At 38.7% G+C, this 21,183-nt stretch overlaps 1 protein-coding gene across 4 annotated transcripts in view; it reads left to right on the forward strand.

Moving 5' to 3' along the window:
* GIMAP8 (GTPase, IMAP family member 8) overlaps positions 1-5,215 on the forward strand; it is a 33,949-nt gene extending 28,734 nt beyond the window's left edge. For all 4 annotated transcript variants that reach the window (XM_007983432.3, XM_007983431.3, XM_073009493.1 and 1 more), the window contains exons 4-5: positions 267-893; positions 2,943-5,215. In XM_007983432.3, the coding sequence (XP_007981623.3) occupies positions 267-893; positions 2,943-3,631 (1,316 nt within the window). In that variant the 3' untranslated portion in view covers positions 3,632-5,215. The remainder of the gene's footprint in view (positions 1-266; positions 894-2,942) is intronic.
* Positions 5,216-21,183: the final 15,968 nt, after the last annotated feature.

Raw genomic sequence — 21,183 nt, forward strand, 5'->3', positions numbered from 1 at the left:
TGAGGACCAAGATCAATGAAGGCCAAAGTTGGCATGTTCGTGTTCCTGGGGAATCTTAAGCTCCATGAATATCTCTTAGTTCACTCCTGCCTCTGTTTGTGGCTTTTACCTCGATGGAGAGCCTCTGGCCAAGAGTAGAGTTCTACTGGTTTACAGTGTTGTTGCTATTCTCTATACAAGTTGGCAGGGATGAGAAATCATAAAACCTGCCCACATCCATATTCAACTGCAGGAAGAGACTCTGAACCTGTCCATTTGTCCCACAGGCCCAAGGGAGAGGCAGCTGCAGTCCATAGGACCCGAGCAGAATCTGGGGACATCAGAACTGACAGTTCTCCTCGTGGGGAAACGCGGTGCTGGAAAAAGTGCAGCAGGAAACAGCATTCTGGGGAGGCGGGCCTTTCAGACCAGATTTAGTGAGCGGTCAGTAACCCAGAGCTTCTCATCTGAGAGCAGAAGCTGGAGAGAAAAGAAAGTTTTGATCATTGATACTCCGGACATCTCAACTTTAAAAAACATTGGCTCAGAAGTTAGAAAACACATCTGTACAGGCCCCCATGCCTTCCTGCTGGTGACACCACTGGGCTTTTACACTAAGAATGATGAGGCAGTGCTGAACACCATCCAAAGCAGTTTTGGAGAAAAATTCTTTGAGTACATGGTCATACTCTTTACCAGGAAAGAAGATTTAGGGGATCAGGATCTAGATACAGTCTTAAGAAGGAGCAGTGAAACTCCCCATAGTCTCATTCAGAAATGTAAAAACAGATACATTGCCTTCAACTACCGGGCAACAGGAGAAGAAGAGCAAAGGCAGGTGGACGAGCTCCTGGAAAAAATTGAGAGCATGGTGCATCAGAATGGCAACAAGCATTGTGTTTTCAGAGAAAAAGGTAAAACTGTGAATAGAATATATATTTTTTATATATCATTTAAAAATAAGTATACAATATACAATAACTTTTTATTTTCTAAAAGGCATAGAGAAGATAAAAAGGACAGGTCTTCTGTTTCTGTGTTAATTTGCTTAGGATGACAGCCTCCAGCTCTATGTTACTGCAAAGGACAGGATTTCATTCTTTTTTTATGGCTGCCTATTATTCTATGGTGCATATGTACCTGTACCTAAACTAAAAGTTGAATTACAAAAGAAAAGAAATTGAAACTGGCAGAAAAATAAAGGAAGGACAGGGCTGTTCTATTCACTAACTCTTTTCTCTCTCTTTGCTTCTCAAATTGTACCGAAGTTAGAACCTTTCCATGTGCATTCTCTTGAACTGATCTTTAATTTTCTCATGATCCCTACTATCTCTTCAACTGGATGATGGATGATGTGGGTCTTGAGGAACGGAGCTGATACTTTCCAACCCTTTGTTTCCCCACAGTGTACTGTTGCCCAGAACTTGGCACACTGCTCTTTTTACTATTTAAGAAGGACTCCTCACCCACTTAGTGTTACATGTTCAGTTTACCTATGCTGAGGTCCTTCCCATTCTTACTCATCCCGTTTTTTTTCTGCTTCAAACACCCTCATCCAGGAAGAGTATAAAACCCAAAGGAGCATATCTTCTTATTGAACTCTCCTTTAGAAGTACAGATACGTGGGAAATTCAGGAGAGGCTGTGTGTAGAAAACCCAATTTGAAACAGGTTTTAGAGAATGGGTAGGGATTAAATGGCTGAGCAGAAAGCTGGAAGATATTCCAGAGAGTACACCAGCAATTTGAAGCAAAGATGTCAGGCTAACCATGTCACTTGTTAGGGGACAAAAAAGAATAATCTTGGTGGAGATGGGGGTTCACATCTCTAAAGGAAATCTTCCAAGAACGTTGAAGATTAAGACATTGAATATTAAGAATATTGAATTAGAGAATATGGGATGGGGAGTGAGGTCGGATTTCAGAGGTATATGAGAATCATACCCTCTGTAGGTACAGAAGTAGGGACTGAAATATATGACAAATATGGGAGTGTTGGAAGATTAAGCTATTGTTTATCTGCTAAGCATAACTATGAAGTTGAAGGTTCAGGATAAACAGGTTAATAATTTCCCCTTGAAGGAAGAGCATGAGATGTGCTTTCTTCCTCCTTTGCATTGAAGTAGATATTAGCTATTTGATATGAAATTCATAATGGAAGAGAACTATGAAGAGACTTGAATGAGCACTGGACTGTCACAGTGCAAGTGCAAAAGCATAAGGACAATCTGCAAAGAACACATATTGTAAGGTCTCTATTCATCTGTAAATTCCATTTATAGGGAAATTCATTCTCTTTCTCCATCATGGACACCACACACCCAATAGTGTTAGTGGATATTCATTATTATAACCATGCAGTTTCTTTGACTCATCAGTGAAAGGCAATTAAGTTCAATGTGGTTTCAATGAGAAATGAATTTTTATATAACTAAGGAAACTGGTAATCTATCAGTGGTATGTAGAGTTCCTTTTTCATGAAAGTCAATTTTACAGAATAATTCTTTAAATACTGTAAGGAGATGTTGCTATAGTTAGCAGTAGTTGGGAGTGAGAAGATGTAGTTGTAACAGGAACAGAAGACAAAGGGATAAGATGTATACACAGGAGCTGGCTGAGGGAAGTAGAGAGTAAGAAGGCCAGGGGGCACTCACAGGTGCCAGGGAGTCTGGAAGGTGCTGCAAAAAAGGAGCAGAGCCATTCAGTGATAGGAACAGTGCCACATTGGTGGATGAACCCTGGATGGAGACTGTAGTCCAAGTCCTGCCGTGAATCCACAGACTAAGCGAACTGGTCCAAGTCATTCCTGTGTTTGGAGATCCCCCTGCTGGGGTGAGAAGGAGGCCTTGATGCTGTTTGAACATCCTGTTTGTTTTAGTGATATAATGTTGCTTCATGGGATAACTTTAAAATCCAATTTCAGATCAGCCCATGATCACGAATCTTTCCCACTTTCCTTTGACAGAAACCCTGAGCATTGTCCTCGTGGGGAGAAGTGGGACTGGAAAGAGTGCGACCGGGAACTCTATCCTGGGGAGCCTCATCTTCACCTCTCAGCTCCGGGCCCAGCCGGTCACCAAGACCAGCCAGAGTGGCAGGAGGACCTGGGACGGACAGGAGGTGGTGGTTGTGGACACTCCTTCCTTCAACCAGATGCTGAATGTCGAAAAGGACCCATCCCAGTTAGAAGAGGAGGTCAAGCGCTGTTTGTCCTGCTGTGAAAAAGGGGACACATTTTTTGTCCTGGTGTTCCAGCTGGGACGATTCACTGAAGAGGACAAAAGAGCGGTGGCACAACTGGAGGCCATCTTTGGAGCAGACTTTATGAAATACACGATTGTGCTGTTCACCCGAAAGGAAGACCTAGGGACAGGGAAGTTGGAAGACTTCATCGGGAACTCAGATAACAAAGCCCTTAAGAACATTATTAAAAAGTGTGAGCGGCGTTATTGTGCTTTTAACAACAAAGAAACTGGCCAGGCCCAGGAAACCCAGGTGAAAGCTCTTTTAACAATGGTCAATAATCTGAGAAAGAAAAGTGGGTGGTCCGGGTATCCCCATACACAGGAGAACGTCAGCAAACTAACCAAAAATGTCCAGGAAATGTCCCAAGCCAAAAAACTCCTTAAAAATTTAAAAGATAAGTTACCATAGGTAGCCGAAGTGCCTGGGATCTCTTCAGTTAGAGACACCCTCAGGTTGGGGGGAGGGGCGGGACATGGTATGACTTGTGGGAAGGGAAGAGGGTTCATGGCTTTAAGGGCCTGAGAGGCAAATACATCCCACCTTGTGATGTATCAGCTATTTATAGATAAATAAATTGCAGGCGGGGGTGAATAGTAGGGGATTATAACGGAGAGAGAAGATACAAGTTGGGGAAATCTGGAAAAAGGTTTCAGACATTAGGCTGATAATAAGAGGTAGAATCAAGTCACAAGAATCACCTCATCTGTGTAGGTAGGTTGGAATCAGGATAGACACTGTGATCAAGGCTGAGGCCACCTGGCATCAGAATATAGATAGTCATGCAACAACTCGGGGGATCCAGATACATGAGACCAGGGCAGCGTTCAGCACACTCCTGGGCATGGCAGAAGTGGGCAGTAGACTCCAGAGGGCCTCTCTGTTGTCCAGGGCTGTTGGCTCCCTGAGCTCTCCCGTCTCCTTTGGGATGTGACTCAGAGCTAGAGTGTTCCTTTCTTCACATGGTAGCTATTCCTTACTGCTCTTCACATTCCACGCCTAGGTGTGAAGTGGGACATAGTCTCCTCTTGCTGGCTGTCCCTGAGGAAACAGACATGAGTCATGGAGGTTCTGAATGATTTTATTGCTAATTATCACAGTGACAGAGACTAGAACAGAAATTTGAAGCACAGTAAGATTGCCAAAATCAGAGAATCTTGCGAAGTTCTATAATTCTAAGTGTTGTTCCAGATTTCCTCTAGAGAAGGTTAATTGGAATCTCCATTGCGTTTCTCTTTCTCCCTCTCTTTCTGCTGAGGTTAGGAAACAGGTTAAAACTCAGAGAACTCCAATAATAATGGTTTAAAAACATCAGGGGATTCCTGTATCTCATGTCAGGAAGCCGAGGAGTAGGCAGTCTGGGTCTGTGGGTGTCAACATCCCAGTTTTGTTCTATCTTTCTATCCCACCTGCACTGGGATGTGGCTTCTACACTCCAGTTTGCTTCTTGGTTTCAAGACAGTGGTGTTGTTTCCATGGCTGAGCAGATTATTTTGAGAGATGGGTGATATGTGAAGAGAAATCTGGAACCTTCTTCTGGGTAGATATAGGGTAAGATGTTTAAATGTTGAGCACTTTGTACATGGTTTGAGGGCATAATCTTTGTCATCCATTTTCTTCCTCTAGACAATATCAGGTTACTGTCAACATTAATCCATTTAAAAGAGCATGGACTGTTACCATTAATACTTTTGGATTCCATATAACCCTTAACATGATAACTTCTAGAAAATGTGTGTGCCATGGACACAAAGAAGGGAACAATAGACACCAGGGTTTACTTGAGGGTGGAGGGTGAGAGGAGGGTGAAGATGGAAAAGCTGCCTATTTGGTGTTGGTGACAAAATTACCTGTACACCACACCCCTGTGAAACACAACTTACCCATGTAACAAACCTGTGCATGTACCCCTTGAACCTGAAATAAAAGTTGGAAAGTAAAAAAAAAGTGTGTAAATATATTTAGTTGAATCAAATAATAAAGATGAATCAGATTCATATTCTCTTTCTGATTTCTATTTTTCTGATTTAGGGAAGGAGCATACCTTCATGAAGAAACAATTGAGATGTTTAGACGCCTTGACTCAGGCGAGGTTTTTGTATTTTTGGTGCCTGAGGACATTTATTTAGACTGGGTGACAGCCATTTGGGTGGCAGGTCCCAGACAGCTCAGTTATCTTTCACTCTGGACATCTTACTATAGCAAGGACAAATAAACGTAACCAGTATTGGAACCAGAAACATGGGAGGAATAAAGTCTGAAAGGCATTTTGTGCTTCTTCCCTGAGTTTCCCGTCTGCTTGAAGACAGAAACAAATCCCAGTGTGCTACCTATGGCGGAGCAGGTGACACTGGGAGCTGCACAAGACGGGTGATGTGTGGGCTAAGCAATGTGGCATCCTCTCACAGGTTGGCTCTAACATACCTTGCTGTTTTTCTTTAGGTCCGAGTCTGAGCGGGGCGACAATACTGCTGTGTCAGTTTCTCTGAGAAGTACATGCCGAGAAAGAGTTAGGAACACAAGAGGTTTATTTGTGGGGAATGCCCATGGAAGACAAAAGAGGGAAGAAGCAGAATTGGTCAGGGAAAGCATTCAGACTGTCATTTAGACTGGACACTTGCAAGAGGAAAGTGGGGAGGAGCTGAGTTGGGCAGGGAGAGCCTGGCAAAGCCCAGGCCAGCTCAGTAGGGAATTCTGGGGCAAAGACCGATCAACAGCCAAGTCCTGCATTGGACAGACACTAGGAGCTCTGCTGTGCTCAGCTTTAGGCTAGGGACTGGCTGGAGAAAGCATGGCTTCAGTTCAGAAGCTGAGGTGGGGCCTGACAGCGTTGCAACTGGAGGCTGCCAACTAGCTGCATTCCTTGGAGCTGAATGGCAAGTTTCTTTTTGAAATGAAAGCCTTCAAGAGTGGCATCCCTTCCTCACTGGAGTAATTGGCTGACATCCTCCATGTCTCACTGAAGACCCTCCTTGAGCTGCAAGTCCAGAATTGATATTCTGCTCTCTGAAACATATGTGCCTTACCAAGGCCGCTATCATGCTGGGCACCTATTGCTTGTCCTGCCTCTTAAATGTGACATTATTGAGGTAATGTGCTAGTTCTCAACTGGAAACAGTTTTGCCCTGTAGAAGACATTTGGCAATTCCTGGAGAATTTTTTGTTTTGTTTTGTTTTTGAGACGGAGTCTTGCTCGGTCGCCCAGGCTGGAGCGCAGTGGTGCGATCTCGGCTCACTGCAAACTCTGCCTCCCGGGTTCAGGCTATTCTCCTGCCTTGGCCTGCTGAGTAGCTGGGACTATAGGCGCCCGCCACCACGCCCGGCTAATTTTTAATTTTTTTTATTTTTAGTAGAGATGGGGTTTCACCGTGTTAGCCAGGATGGTCTTGATCTCCTGACCTCGTGATCTGCCCACCTTGGCCTCCCAAAGTGCTGGGATTACAGGCGTGAGCTGCTGCGCCCAGCCTCCTGGAGAAATTTTTAGTTGCCACAACAGGGAGTGGGTGCTACTGGCATGTGGTAAATAGAGTCCGGAGATGCTACTGAACATCCTAAGATGCACAGGACAGTCCCCCGCAACAAAGAGTTATCTGGACCAAAATGTCAATAGTCCCGAGGCTGAGAGACCCTGATACAGTGAACAATGTGATAGATTGCAGGACATACAGATGGTCCAAACCTCTTTTCACTAGACAGTGGGAGAGGTAACTTCTAAGGAAGTGGTTTTTGCCTATTTACAGTGTCTCTGTTTTGCTAATGCACTAAGAACATGCTTATTTTTTCACAAAGTGTCTTCCAGCACCCCCAGCCTCCTCTCCTTCCTCATAGCAATCCTTTTCACTTCATTTCTCTCTTTTCCTGCACTGAGAAAGATGTACTGAAGGACAAGGCTTTTGTGATGAGCTTAGCATAAAGAGTAAAAAAAAAAAAAGTTTCATGATAACATGAAGACAGAAAATCCCATAAAATTTGGCTAAATTTCTGCAAGGGAGTCAGCTAAGTTGCTGACATGATCTGTGAAGCCTCCAGCAAGCTCACTTCCCTAGAAGAATCCCCAGGCCACTTAGCTATGAGCCTCTTCTCCTCCTACCTCAAATGAAGCATCCACCTTTTCAGTAAAAGCCCTCTCTTTCCTAGCCCATCATTACATTAGTTTGTTCCATGGGCCCATTGGTCCAGCCTCTACCACTAGCGCACTACCATCCTCCCTAGCAGATGAAGGCATTGGCAGGCCTCACCTCTCATTCTCCCAAGAGAGGCAGCTTGATGTTCGTGACAAACCTCTGTGGCTTTCACTCTTGCACCTCTGTATTTCTGTGAATACACACAGGATGTGCTCAACAGGCTGGTGTAAAATCTAGTTGTGAACAGCTTGATCAGCATGATGTATTTTCCTCTTCAGCTACAAACAGCTCCTGTTTATTGCTCTTCACTTCACATCGTCCTCATGTATGTTGGTGGGTGGTGGTGCGGCGGGCTTGCATTTCCTGACCCACAGATTACAGGGCAGTGTGTAGCCTAGATTAAAAGGGGTTAAGCCAGGGCCAAGGTGTCATGCCTAAAAGACCCTCTGGGAATATATTTGTAATTTGTCCTTCGAAAACCATCAGTAACCTGAAGTTTAAAATGACATCGTGTCGACAATAATTATGAATGTTTTCCTAGCTTGCAACCCACCTGCTTTTACAGTACTGTGGGCTGCCAGCAAGTTCCTGTTTCCCCTCAATTTATTTCTGAGGTTTCCCAATGGATGAGTTACATTAGCTACCAAAAATTTCTATCACTTGTCATGTGCCATTTATCTTTTACTTTTGTCCTGATCCAAATCCTTCTCCACTGGGTGCTGCTTACTAGGCACTGTTAACTACAAAGCATGCCTTTCAATCCTGCTGGCCACCATAGCTTCAAGTCAACACTGCAAGGTCTACTGGGTATTGGAGCATGCGCTAAACACCTTTGGTCTTTCCTCTATTTGTGTTTTCACTGGGTAATGAGGTTCTCATGGGCACCACTTTTGGCTCCACTGGCTGTTCATCCCTTCCTTCCTGGGTTTTCTATTTTGCAAATGGTGCCATAATCTGTCAAGTTGTCCAAGCCAGAAGCCTTGACTGTTTCTTCCAATAAATAACAAAGAGTTGTGTATTATAAAGGCTTCATATCTCATCCACTTTTTTTTTTCCTTATCTCTACTTGAGTTATGGTCACCATCATTTCTGGATTGGATTGTTGCAACTGTTTCTTTGGATTGGACCTGTTTTGAGGCTTGCTTCTCTCAAATTATCTTTCACACTGCAACCATAATGCTATATATTTATAAGACAAATATAATTGTGAGATGATGTCAGTGGGAATAGCAGAATAATGCCCTCCAAAAATCTCCACAAAAATAGAGAACATTGTCAAAAATAGTCAGAATCAACCTTTTTTTTTTTTTTTCCCAGAACTCTGGGTATCAATCCAAGGCTTGAAGCAATATTGAGAGTGTTCATTCAAGAAAAATAGTAAGAATAGTGAGTTCTGTCATGTTTCAACTTGCCCCTTTCTCATTACCCCCAACTCCGTGGTAACCTCGAAAACAAAAAACTAAAATCACTATGAAAACTAGCAGCCTGGAAGCCACTGAAGGGAACTGAATAGAGTTAGACCCCGTTAAAAGTCCCATTTCTAGAAAAACGTCATATTTGACCTGTCTAGTGGTGCCCTGGGAGATCCCACTTGCAACTCAGGAATGGAAAACCAAATCGTGTATTTTCTCACTTCTTAGTGGGAGCTAAGCTATGAGGATGCAAAGGCATGAGAATGATATAATGGACTGAGGAACTGGGAGGGGGAAGATTGGGAGGGGGATGAGGAATAAAAGACTACACATTGGATACAGTGTACTCTGCTTGGGTGACGGGTGCACTAAAATCTCAGAAATCACCACTAGACAACTTATCCATGTAACCAAAAAAAACACCTGTACCCCAAAAACTATTGAAATAAAAATAAAAATTAAAAAAGGACAAGGTAATGAAAAAGAATAAACATAGTACTAACTTAAAAGAAAGAAAAATCCTGAAATCCTCTCCACTTTCTAAGAGTCCTCTTTTTCCTCAGCCTTTCCTCTACATCCTCAGTCCTATGGAATTATGCACTGTTTCTTTGTTGGTACAAGACTCCAAAAGCCTAAAATGTGGTGCTTTTACTGTTACTTAAAAAACAAACAAACAAACACAAAAACCTGGTATTCACACGCACAATTATTCCTATTCAACTTTTTCTCTTTCCTGTTGTGTTAGTTTCAGGAAATTTTACTGGAGATTCTGCAGAGAACATGCAGAGTCAGCACACAGCCTTCCTTCCTGATTTTGATCACTCTTCCTTTTGCTCCTTCCTCTTTTAAAAAAGTGTAAGATGCTTTTATTTGTGTCTTTGAGAGACTGTTCTTTAGTGGATAATAATATCTCTCTTTTAGTCTGTCAAGCTTTGGGTAAGAAAACTCATTCCTACCCCCTTCCACATTATACTGAAAGGTAGGAAAAGTCAATTTAATAAACATTTAAAAACCCCACGTATTCAGAATATTGGATACGTTATAAATGATCATCAAGTATGGGCATAAGAATGTTTAGAGTACCCTATCAGGTTTAACAAGAAGATATAGTTATACTGATTTCTGGCATTCAGTTTATGTTCCTTAAATATCTAAAAGACTCATTTCTAAATCTTCTAGCTCCTGGAGAAGGGCTGTTTCTTTTTGAATTTTCTCCAACTGCTTTTTTTCCTAGCTGTTTGCAGGTTGCTGCTTGTTATTTCAGTTGTTTGATTGTTTTCGGTTTCTTAGGTTCTCATGTTTTCCCCGCTATCTTAAAATCTCTTAATGTTGGCTGACAGAAGATATTTTGGGGTGTTTCCTGTTTTGCAGCGATTGGCCTCATACTTCCTTTGTTCTTAGGGGATGTTTTGGGAAATGGCTTATTGTTTGCCCTTGTAGTTTCATATTCTCTGTGGCCCCTCCTCATGCAACTTAAGATCAATGACTTGTTCATTTCTTGTAACTGGAGTTCTAAAAGTTATTGCAATATTGGCTCCTCACAGGGTACTTAGAACTGCTTGATGAGTTACTGATTTTATTGGAAATACTATGTCCAGAATTTTTCGCTAAGGATTTCTGCACTTGATGGCATGCTATTCTTGTGCAGGATAGAGCTAGTATAATGCAAAATCTCGCACCTATTATTCACACATAACCTGGGGGCACATGTAGTAATTGTTGCAAGCCTGGTTCAGTATACAAGTATCAGTCATGTATTACACCATATTAACAGAATGAAGGACAAAAATTGCATAATCATCTCATTGGATGCAGGATAAACATTGTACTGCCCTTTATCTGGGCACCAAGCAAAGCATGTAAAATTTGAAGCTATAGGTTTGTGGGTTTTTAACACCCCACAATTTGTCCCCTTGATTTCCAAACCCCTACAGTAGTAATATGTATGAATACAGTGGCAGTATGTATGAAGGCTGTAGTAGACTGTATTACAAGAGCCAGTCCCAAAGTCAAGTTTACAATCACACAGCAAGTAGAGAATTGCTGCTTTGACAAGAGTTTGCCTAGAAGGCCCAACTCATTAAAAATGGGATCACTCTTCAGTATTTACATTATAGCATTTTATTTGTTGCAATATAGAAACATGTTTGTTATTGACAGTAGGAAACTATGGTTTTGTCGACATCTGCACTACCTATTACCAACTCACCGGTAGCTTTTAGATTGTATTTTAGTTCTCACTACTAATGTTAGTTTGCCTCAAACCAGGAAACAGGTTCCTGGTTTGGAACCTGTTTTGGAAAGCATTGTTTTGTTCCTGGTTTGGAAATTATTTTTTTGTCGACAGCTGTATTACCTAGTAGCAGCTCACCGGTAACTTTTAGATTGTATTTTAGATCTCACTACTAATGTTACTTTGCCTCAAACCAGGATTCCATGTTCCTTCTCTTGGGTTCCTAGATCTCCCTGAACCCATGTGTAGGTAGCCTGCCTGGGGCTTCCTGTTTCCATGGTATAAGCTGACTGGAGTAGGTCTATTTCAGGCAGATTCAGGCTAACCTTTCCTCTTCAGGTTTACTTTTCTCAGTCTAATGTGGCATGGATGTTAGCTGAGTTGTACTGTGGGCTCATACTACTCCATTTAGGAAGAAGATTTGGGAAGCCTCATTTTGAACTTTGATTCTTGCTGTGGTCTTCACTCCAACATCTTAGGGGGTTCTGTGTTTTGGATGAAAAGGTTATCATTTGCCCAACTGACTTCATTCTTTATGCATATATGCTATTATTCAGAGCTATCGAGGAAAGAAGGGGCTCATCGGCACTCTGAATCTAAACAGTAATACCTGGAATGTGAATAGTGGTTTGAAAAGTATTAACATGCTTACTTTTGAGTATTTCTAAGCACATGAACATCCTAAATTCTGTTGGAGGCACTCATCTGTCCTCAGATGAAATTAAGATATGTTTGGTTACAGAAGAGATGCCAAGAGAAAAATAAAGGTAATATTCAGATTCAAATATTTTAAGAAAATGACTTGCATAAATCCAACAACATTGCAAGCCAAAGTTTTGTCTAAGTATATCAACGGTCATGCCTGGTGGGGTAGACAATCTGTTTTTCTGTTTCACTCCAAGAGCATACCAAAATATTTCAATCACATTTATCTTCCCCAAAAGTACTCTGATATTAGCTTAACATTACAAACTATTTCCCCTTTTAATTAATGAACGAATCACCTCTAGCTACTACTAACTCTTAGTACACAATTTTTTAAGACAAACTCTGGGGCTTCTGATATTTGTTTTAAGTTTTATTCATTAATGGACGACTGTTTCTGAAAATCCACTTCTCCCTTTGCATCTGTGAGATAAAATAAAACAGACTGTAAACGTCAGACAAGGTTCAGCTAGAGAATTATATTCTGTACAAATAAGGGTACAACAGCAATCTTTGGTTGTTGGGGCAGCTGCAACACAGCACAGATGTTACATTCAACTTCCTTTGGAAAAAATAAAATAAATTTAAGTGTAAAAAATATATTATGACTTTGTGGTAAGGAAGACTGGGGACTCTTTTCACATCTAATTTTTGAATAAATAATATATTTACGTGATTCAAACAACAAAAGAATATGAAAAGGCAAATATTAAGATATATTGATTCCACCTTGTCTGCCTGGTTCTCCCACAGTTTTTAAAAAATAACCATTGTTTCTTGGGTATACTTACATTGTTTCTTTCTAAAAATATAAACAAATCACAGCACATGTTCTTAATTTCTTTCTTTTTTCAGATACAGAGACCCCTCTGTCACCCAGGCTGGAGTGCTGTGGCATGATCATAGCTCACTGCAGCCTTGAACTCCTAAGCTCATGGTCCTCCTGCCTCAGCCTCCAAGTAGCTAAGACTACCAGCAAGTGTCATCATGCCCGGCTAGTTAAAATTTTTTTTTTTTTTTTTGCAGAGACTGGGGCAGGGAGGGTCTCACTGTACTGCCCAAGCTGGTCTTGAGCTCCTGGCTTCAAGCAATCCTCCCACCTCGACCTCCCAAAGTGTCGGGATTATACGTGAGCCTATGTGCCTGGCCATAGATTCTTAATTTCTTCTCTCTCTCTTTTTTTTTTTTTTTTTTTTTTTTTAACATAAAAGGTAATATACTGTTTATATGGCTCTATGTCTTGTTCTTTTCACTTAACAACATATCATGGGGATTGCTCCATCTCAGTATCTACAGAGTCTCCTTATTTGTTTTATACAACTGCATAGTAGTCCTTTGTCTATCAATACCTGCATTTGTGTTAAACTGTTTCATCTGGGATATTTCTAAAACTTCACAGTTTCAAACAGTACTGCATTGTTTGCTACATTTCCCTCCACGTAGGTTGTGCCACTCTGTATTTTCACTAATGAAGTGTGAAGGTGCGTGTTTGTTCTCCTATCATGGGTTTTGAAAATCTGATGAATTTGCATTTCTCTCCATGTGAGTGAGATTAAGCATCTTTTCTATATATTTAATATCAGTTTGTTTTTCTGTTAAAATTTTTTCACATATTTTGTCCATTTTTACAATGAATTATTGGACTTTTGCATCTTTACAATCAGCAAACTTTATTTTTTAGAGCAGTTTTAGATTCACAGCAAAATTGAGTGGAAAGCACAGAGTTCCCATACACTCCCTATCCTCACACATGCCCAGCATCCCCAGCTGTTGACATCCAGCACCACAGTGATACATTTGTAATAAGCAGTAAACATAGCCTGACACTCTACACAAGAAGAGCTTAGTCACTTGTCTATTCTGTGAGTTACAAATATTATTTTTCAGGTTGTCATATTTTACTTTGTTTTTGTTATGTAGAAGTGTATCACTATTATGCAGGCAAATTAATCAAATTATATGTATTTCTGGTTTTTGAGTCATACCTTCCACATGTATAGATTTTAATGGAATTGTTTTGTTTCCTTCTAGGACTTAAGAAATTTTTTTCTAGCATTTAAATGTTTTATTCATTTGTAATTCATCCTGATGTTTATCAAGCAATTCTTCTCCCTTGCCTGCATAAACTGTTCTTCTAGCTACTAAACAATTGAAGAGGAAGAGAATATCTTAATAAAAAATATTCTAGCTACTTAACAGAAAGGACATGTTAGAATATGATATCACCAGCTCACAATATCCAATAAGGTAATGCATCTACACAACTCTCATGAGTAACTGCTAACATAAAAAGAGAAAAAGCAAAGCATCAAGTGCCCCCGATGGAAACATACAACACCATCTACGAGTAATATTGTCAAAAAATTGAACTTGATTGTGACCTCTTTGATCAAATCAACCACAACTAAATTCCAGTTTATAAAAATGTTTGAGACTGAGGAACATGGCAAGTGATATTAAAGAGAAAAATTCAGAATGGAGAAAAATCAGGAGTACAAATTATGTGGTATTTTTAAATGAATACGTTGCAAGAAAAGAAATGGGGGAAGAATCTTTTGTTTTGGGCCATGATAGAGTAATGGGAATTGTTACTTACCCTCCTTCCATAAACAACCAGAAAATGGTAAAATATATAAAGGAATTGTTTCCAGACATTGGACAATAGGCTGCTCAGGACTGATTCATGAGATAGGTCAAGTGGGTGGAAAATGAAAATAGATGTCAACTGAGATTTCCACTAAAGAATAAGAGATCAAAAATAGTAAATACTTGGATAAATATAAAATATTATTTTTATCATTTAAAATTTCTTTAGAAGATAGCTGATAGATTCTTGAAAGCATTTTCATAGTATTTACCTTTTATGTAAATGTAAAATATTTGATAACAATAATGCAGAAGATGGAAGGAAGGGAGTGAAAGTATAATATTATAAAGGTCTTACAGATGAAGTGACATAATATTTACTGATAGTAGAATGTGATGTTACAGAGAATAAAATAAGGTGCAGCTAATAAAGTAATAGTGGGAATAAAAAGAAATTTTAAAAAGTTGCCATAAAAGGCTGGGTGCAGTGGCTCACACCTGTAATCCCAGCACTTTGGGAGGCTAAGGCAGGCGGATCACCTGTGGTTAGGAGTTTGAGACCAATTTGGTCAACAAGGTGAAACCCTATCTCTACTACAGAAAACAAAAACAAAAACAAACAAACAAACAAACAAGAAAACAAAAATTAACCTGGTGTGGTGACATACTCCTGTAGTCTTAGCTACTTGGGAGGCTGAGGCAGGAGAATCGCTTGAACCCAGGAGAAGGTTGCAGTGAGCCGAGATCGCACCACTGCACTTCAGCATGGGCGACAGAGCAAGACTCCATTTTAAAATAAACAAAAAAGTTGGCATCAAAAAGAATAGTTGGAACAAATAAAAACAAATAGCAAAATGATGGATTTAAACACAACCATATTGATAATCATATTAGATGTAAATTTCTAAATGCTCCAATTAGAAGACACATTGTCAGACTGGATAAAAAAGCAAGACTTCACTGTATGCTGTCTAAAGGAAAGTCACTTTAAATATAAAAGCACAAATGGGTTAAATGTAGACGAACTGAAAAAGATATATATCATGCATACATTAGACATACAAAAACGGCAATGGCTATATTAGTTATCAGACAAAGTGGGCTTTAGAACAGTGCTATCTCTTCACCAGGGATAAAGAAGAATACTTCATAATAATAAATAGTATAATAATAATAAATTAATTCATCAACAAGACAATAATATTGGCTGTGCATCCACCTAACTAATAACTAACAACTTCAAAAAATAACAGAACTTCAAAATTCAAGAAGTGAAAATTGACAGAAATGGAGAAACAGACAAATTCACAATTACAGTTGGAGATTTCACCATAACTTTCTTAATAATGTATACTATTTCCAAACATCTATAAGGACTTTTTTCCCCCTAATATTAAGCACAGATGACCAAAGAGAAACTGTGTTTCATAATTCAGATTCCTGCACACCAATCTTTGACTTGAGGTATCATTTCCTGATTTCCCATAATCTTATTACTAAGTAGGTGGGTTGAGATCTGAAGAGATGCATGAAGGGACAGAAGGAGAATGAACCATTTTAGATTAGGGTTCCAGATCTCGCACAGTGGGTGGCTTTGTTTATACATCTAAGCTTTCTGGGCCTCAGTTTCCTCCTGTGTTAGAAAATAATAGTAGTCTCTCTGCCATCTCTGAAAAGAAAGCTGGAGTCCCTCCAGTTACTATGAGTGGATAAAGAACATTGCTGTTCTTTTTAAAACTTAAAAAAGTTTTATTGTTAGGTGTATATATTTATGAAGTACATGAGATATTTTGATACAGGCATGCAAAGTGTAAAAATCACATCATGGAGAAGGGGGTTTTCATCTTCTGAAACATTTATCCTTTGTGTTATAAACAATCCAATTAGCCTATTTGGGTTGTTTCTTAAATGTACAATTAAGTTATAATCGATTGTAGTCACTCTGTTGTGTTATCAAATACTAGGTCTTATTTATTCTAACTATATTTTTGTTACCCATTAACTATCCTCACCTCCCCCTCACACCTCTGGTAACTGTCCTACTTTCTGTGTCCATGAGTTCAATTGTCTTGATTTTTAGATCCCACAAATAAGTGAGAGCATACGATGTTTGTCTTTCTGTTGCTGGCTTATTTCACTTAACACAATAATCTCCACCTCCATCCATGTTGTTGCAAATGACAGGATCTCATACTTTTTGATGGCTGAACAGTACTCCATTGTGTATATGTACCACATTTTATTTGTGTATTCATCTGTTATGGACACTTAGGTTGCTTCCAAATCTTGGCCCTTGTGAACAGTGCTACAACAATTATGTAAGTGTAGATATTTCTTCAGTACATTGATTTCCTTTCTTTTGGGTTTTATCATATGATTGCTAGATCATATGATAGCTCTATTTTTAGTTTTTTGAGGAACCTCCAAACTGTTGTCTCTAGTGGTTTTACTACTTTACATTTCTACCAACAGCATACTAGGATTCCCTTTTTTCCACATCCTCACCAGTATTTGTTATTGCCTGTCTTTTGGTTATAAGCCATTTTAATTGGAGTGAGATAATATCTCATTGTAGTTTTGATTTTCATTTCTCTGATGATCAGTGGTGTCGAGCACCTTTTCATATGCCTGTTTGCCATTTGTATGTTTTCTTTTGAGAAATGTAAATTCAGATCTTTTGCCTGTTTTAAAATTGTATTATTAGAGTTTTTCGTATTGAGTTGTTTTAGCTCCTTTATATTCTGGTTATTAATCCCTTTTCAGATAGTTGGTTTGCAAATATTTACTCCCATTCTGTGGGTTGTCTTTTCAGTTTGTTGATTATTTCCTTTGCTGTGTAGAAGCCTTTCAACTTGATGTGATCCCATTCTTCCATTTTTGCTTTGGTTGCCTATATTTGTGGTGTATTGCCCAGACCAATGCCCTGGAGATTTTCCCCAATGTTTTCTTGTAGTAGTTTTATAGTTTGAGGTCTTATATTTAAGTCTTTAATCTATTTCAATTGATTTTTGTATATTGCAAGTGATAGGGGTCTAGTTTCATTCTTCTGCATATGGATATCCAGTTTTCCCAGCACCATTCATCGAAGAAACTGTGTTTTTCCCAGTGTGTGTTTTGGCACCTTTGTTGAAAATTAGTTCACTGTAGGTGTGTGGATTTGTTTCTGGGATCTCTATTCAATTGGATTGGTCCATGTGTCTGTTTTTATGCCAGTACCATGCTGTTTTGGTTATCATAGCTCTGCAGTATAATTTGAAGTCAGGTAATGTCATTTCTCCAGTTTTGTGTGTGTGTGTGGTTTTGTTGTTGTTGTTGTTTTGCTTAGAATAGCTTTGGCTATTCTGGGTCTTTTGTTGTTCCATATAAATGTTAGGATTTTTTTTCCTATCTCTGTGAAGAATGTCATTGGTATTTTGATGAAGATTGCATTGAATCTGTAGATTGCTTTGGTAGTATGAACATTTTAACAATATTGATTCTTTCAATCCATGAACATGGAATATCTTTCCAGTTTGTGGTGTCTTCTTCAATTTCTTTCATTAGTGTTTTATAGTTTTCATTATAGAGGACTTTCACTTTGGTTAAATTAATTCTTAGGTATTGCATTTTATTTGTGGAAATTATAAATTTTCATTTTTCAGAATGTTCACTCTTGGCATATAGAAATGCTACGGATTTTCGTATGCTGATTTTGTATCCTGCAACTTTACTGAATTTGTTTATTGGTTCTAACAATTTTTTTTGTGGGGGGAGTCTTTAAGTTTTCCCAAATGTAAGATCTTATTATCTGCAAACAAGGAGAATTTGACTTCCTCCATTCTGATTTGGATGCTTTTTATTTTGCTCTCTTGTCTGATTGCTCTAGGTAGGACTTCGTACTATGTTGAAGAACAGGGATGAAAGCGGGCATTCTTGTTGTGTTCCAGATCTTAGAGGAAAGGCTTTCAGTTTTTTTCTATTCTATATGGTACTAGCTGTGGGTCTGTTATATATGGCTTTTAGTATGTTGAGATATATTTTTTCTATAGCTAGTTTTTTGAGGGTATTTTTTAATCATGAAGGGATGTTTAATTTTATCAAATAATTTTAAAGCATAAATTCAAGTTATCATATGGTTTTTGTCTTTCATTCTATTGATACAATGTATTCCATTGATTGATTTGCATATGTTAAACCATTCTTGCATTTCAGGGATAAATCTCACTTGATCATGATAAAAGATCTTTCTACGTATTGTTGAATTTGATTTGCTAGTATTTTGTTTAGGACTTTTGCATCAATGTTCATCAGGGATACTGATTTGTAATTTTCTTTTTTTGATATGTCTGTGTCTGGTTTTGGTATCAAGGTAATACTGGCTTTGAAGAAGGAGTGTGGAAGTTTTCCCTCCTCTTCTATTTTTTGGAGTAGTTTGAGCAGGATTGGTATTAGTTATTCTTTAAATATTTGATAGAATTCAACAGTGAAGCCATCAGGTCCCAGGCATTTCTTTATTATGGGTTTGATCTCATTAGCTGTTACTGGTCTGTTCAGGTTTTGGACTTCTTCCTGGTTCAGTCTTGGTAGGTTGTGTCTAGGAATTTGTCCATTTCTTCTAGATTTTCCAATTTATTGGCTTATAGTTGCTCAGAGTAGACACTAATGATCCTTTGAATTTCTGCAGTATCAATTGTAATATCTTCTTTTCCATTCTGATTTTTTTTTTTTTTGTATCTTTTATCTTTTTTCTTAGTCTGGCTAAAGGTTTGTCAATTTCATTTAACTTTTCAAAGAAATCTCCTTTTTGTTTCATAGATCTTTTGTATTGTTTTCTTCATTTCATTTTCATTTATTTCTGCTCTGATGTTTATTATTTCTTTTCTACTAATTTTGGGTTTGGTTTGCTCTTGCTTTTCTAGTTCTTTAAGATGCATTACTAGATTGTTTATTTAAATTTTTTTCTTTTCTTTTATGACATAGGCAGTTATAGCTATAAACCTCCTTCTTAGTACTGCTTTTGCTGTATCCCATAGGTATTAGTATGTTGTATTACCACTATTATTTGTTTCAGAAAACTTCTCAATTTCTATCTTAATTTCTTCCTTGACCCACTGGTCATTCAGGAGCATATTATTTAATTTCCATGTATTTATATAGTTTTCAAAATTCCTCTTGTTATTAATTTCTAGTTTTCATTGGGTCTTGTTTCCTAATCCAACTTACTACTTTGCACCTTTTAAGTAGGGCATTTAACTCATTTACATTCAAGTTAATATTCATATGTGCAGATTTGATCCTGATATTGTGATGTTAGCTGGTTATTATGCAGACTTGATTGTTTAGTTGCTTTATAGTGTCAGTGATCTATGTACTTAAGTGTTTTTCTATGGTGGACAGTTATATTTTATTTCTTTATTTTGTTTATTTATTTATTTTATTATACTTTAAGTTTTAGGGTACATGTGCACAATGTTCAGGTTTGTTACATATACATACATGTGCCATGTTGGTATACTGCACCCATTAATTCATCATTTACATTAGGTGTATCTCCTAATACTATACCTCCTCCCTCCCCCCACCCCACGACAGGCCCTGGTGTGTGATGTTCCCCACCCTGTGTCCAAGTGTTCTCATTGTTCAGTTCCTACCTATGAGTGAGAACATGTGGTGTTGATTTTCTGTCCTTGCGATAGTTTGCTCAGAATGATGGTTTCCAGTTTCATCCGTGTCGCTACAAAGGACATGAACTCATCCTTTTTTATGGCTGGATAGAATTCCATGGTGTGTATGTGCCACATTTGCTTTTTTTCTTTTTTTTGTTTGCTTGATTTTATTCATTCATTAATCAGATTTTCCCAAAACACAAACTACATTCTGAGAATACATTAAAAGTGATAGTACCTTGTTTGGGCTTACTTTAATTTAGTAACAAGAAATTATATGTTGTGGATCTTCTTATCTGAGCTCATCTCAATGATACCATGTGAGTACTTTTAATTATTTTTTATAGTTTAAGTTCTAGGGTACATGTGCACAACGTGCAGGTTTGTTACATATGTATACATGTGCCATGTTGGTGTGTTGCACCCATTAACTCGTCATTTACATTAGGTATTTCTCCTAATGCTCTCCCCCCCGCCAACCCCATGACAGGCCCCAGTGTGTGATGTTCCCCAGCCTGTGTCCAAGTGTTCTCATTGCTTAATTCCCAACTATGAGTGAAAACATGTGGTGTTTGGTTTTCTATCCTTGTGATAGTTTGCTCAGAATGATGGTTTCTAGCTTCATCCATGTCCCTACAAACGACATGAACTCATCCCTTTTTATGGCTGCATAGTATTCCATGGTGTGTATGTACCACATTTTCTTAATCCAGTCTATCCTTGTTAGATATTTGGGTTGGTTCCAAGTCTTTGCTATTGCGAATAGTGCTGCCATAAATATACATGTGCATATCTCTTTATAGCAGCATGATTTATAATCCTTTGGGTATATGCCCAGTAATGGGATGGCTGGGTTAAATGGTATTTCTAGTTCTAGATCCTTGAGGAATCGCCACTCTGTCTTCCACAATGGTTGAACTAGTTTACAGTCCCACCAACAGTGTAAAAGTGTCCCTATTTCTCCATATCTTCTCCAGCACCTGCTATTTCCTGACTTTTTGATGATCCCCATTCTAACTAGTGTGAGATGGTATCTCATTATAGTTTTGATTTGCACTTCTCTGATGGCCAGTGATGATGAGCATTTTTTCATGTGTCTGTTGGCTGAATAAATGTCTTCTTTTGAGAAGTGTCTGTTCATATCCTTTGCCCACTTTTTGATGGGATTGCTTGATGTTTTTCTTGTCAATTTTTTAAAGTTCTTTGTAGATTCTGGATATTAGCCCTTCATCAGATGGGTAGATTGTAAAAATTTTCT

This window comes from Chlorocebus sabaeus, chromosome 21 (assembly GCF_047675955.1).
Source record: "Chlorocebus sabaeus isolate Y175 chromosome 21, mChlSab1.0.hap1, whole genome shotgun sequence".
In the NCBI taxonomy this organism is placed as follows: Eukaryota; Metazoa; Chordata; class Mammalia; order Primates; family Cercopithecidae; genus Chlorocebus; species Chlorocebus sabaeus.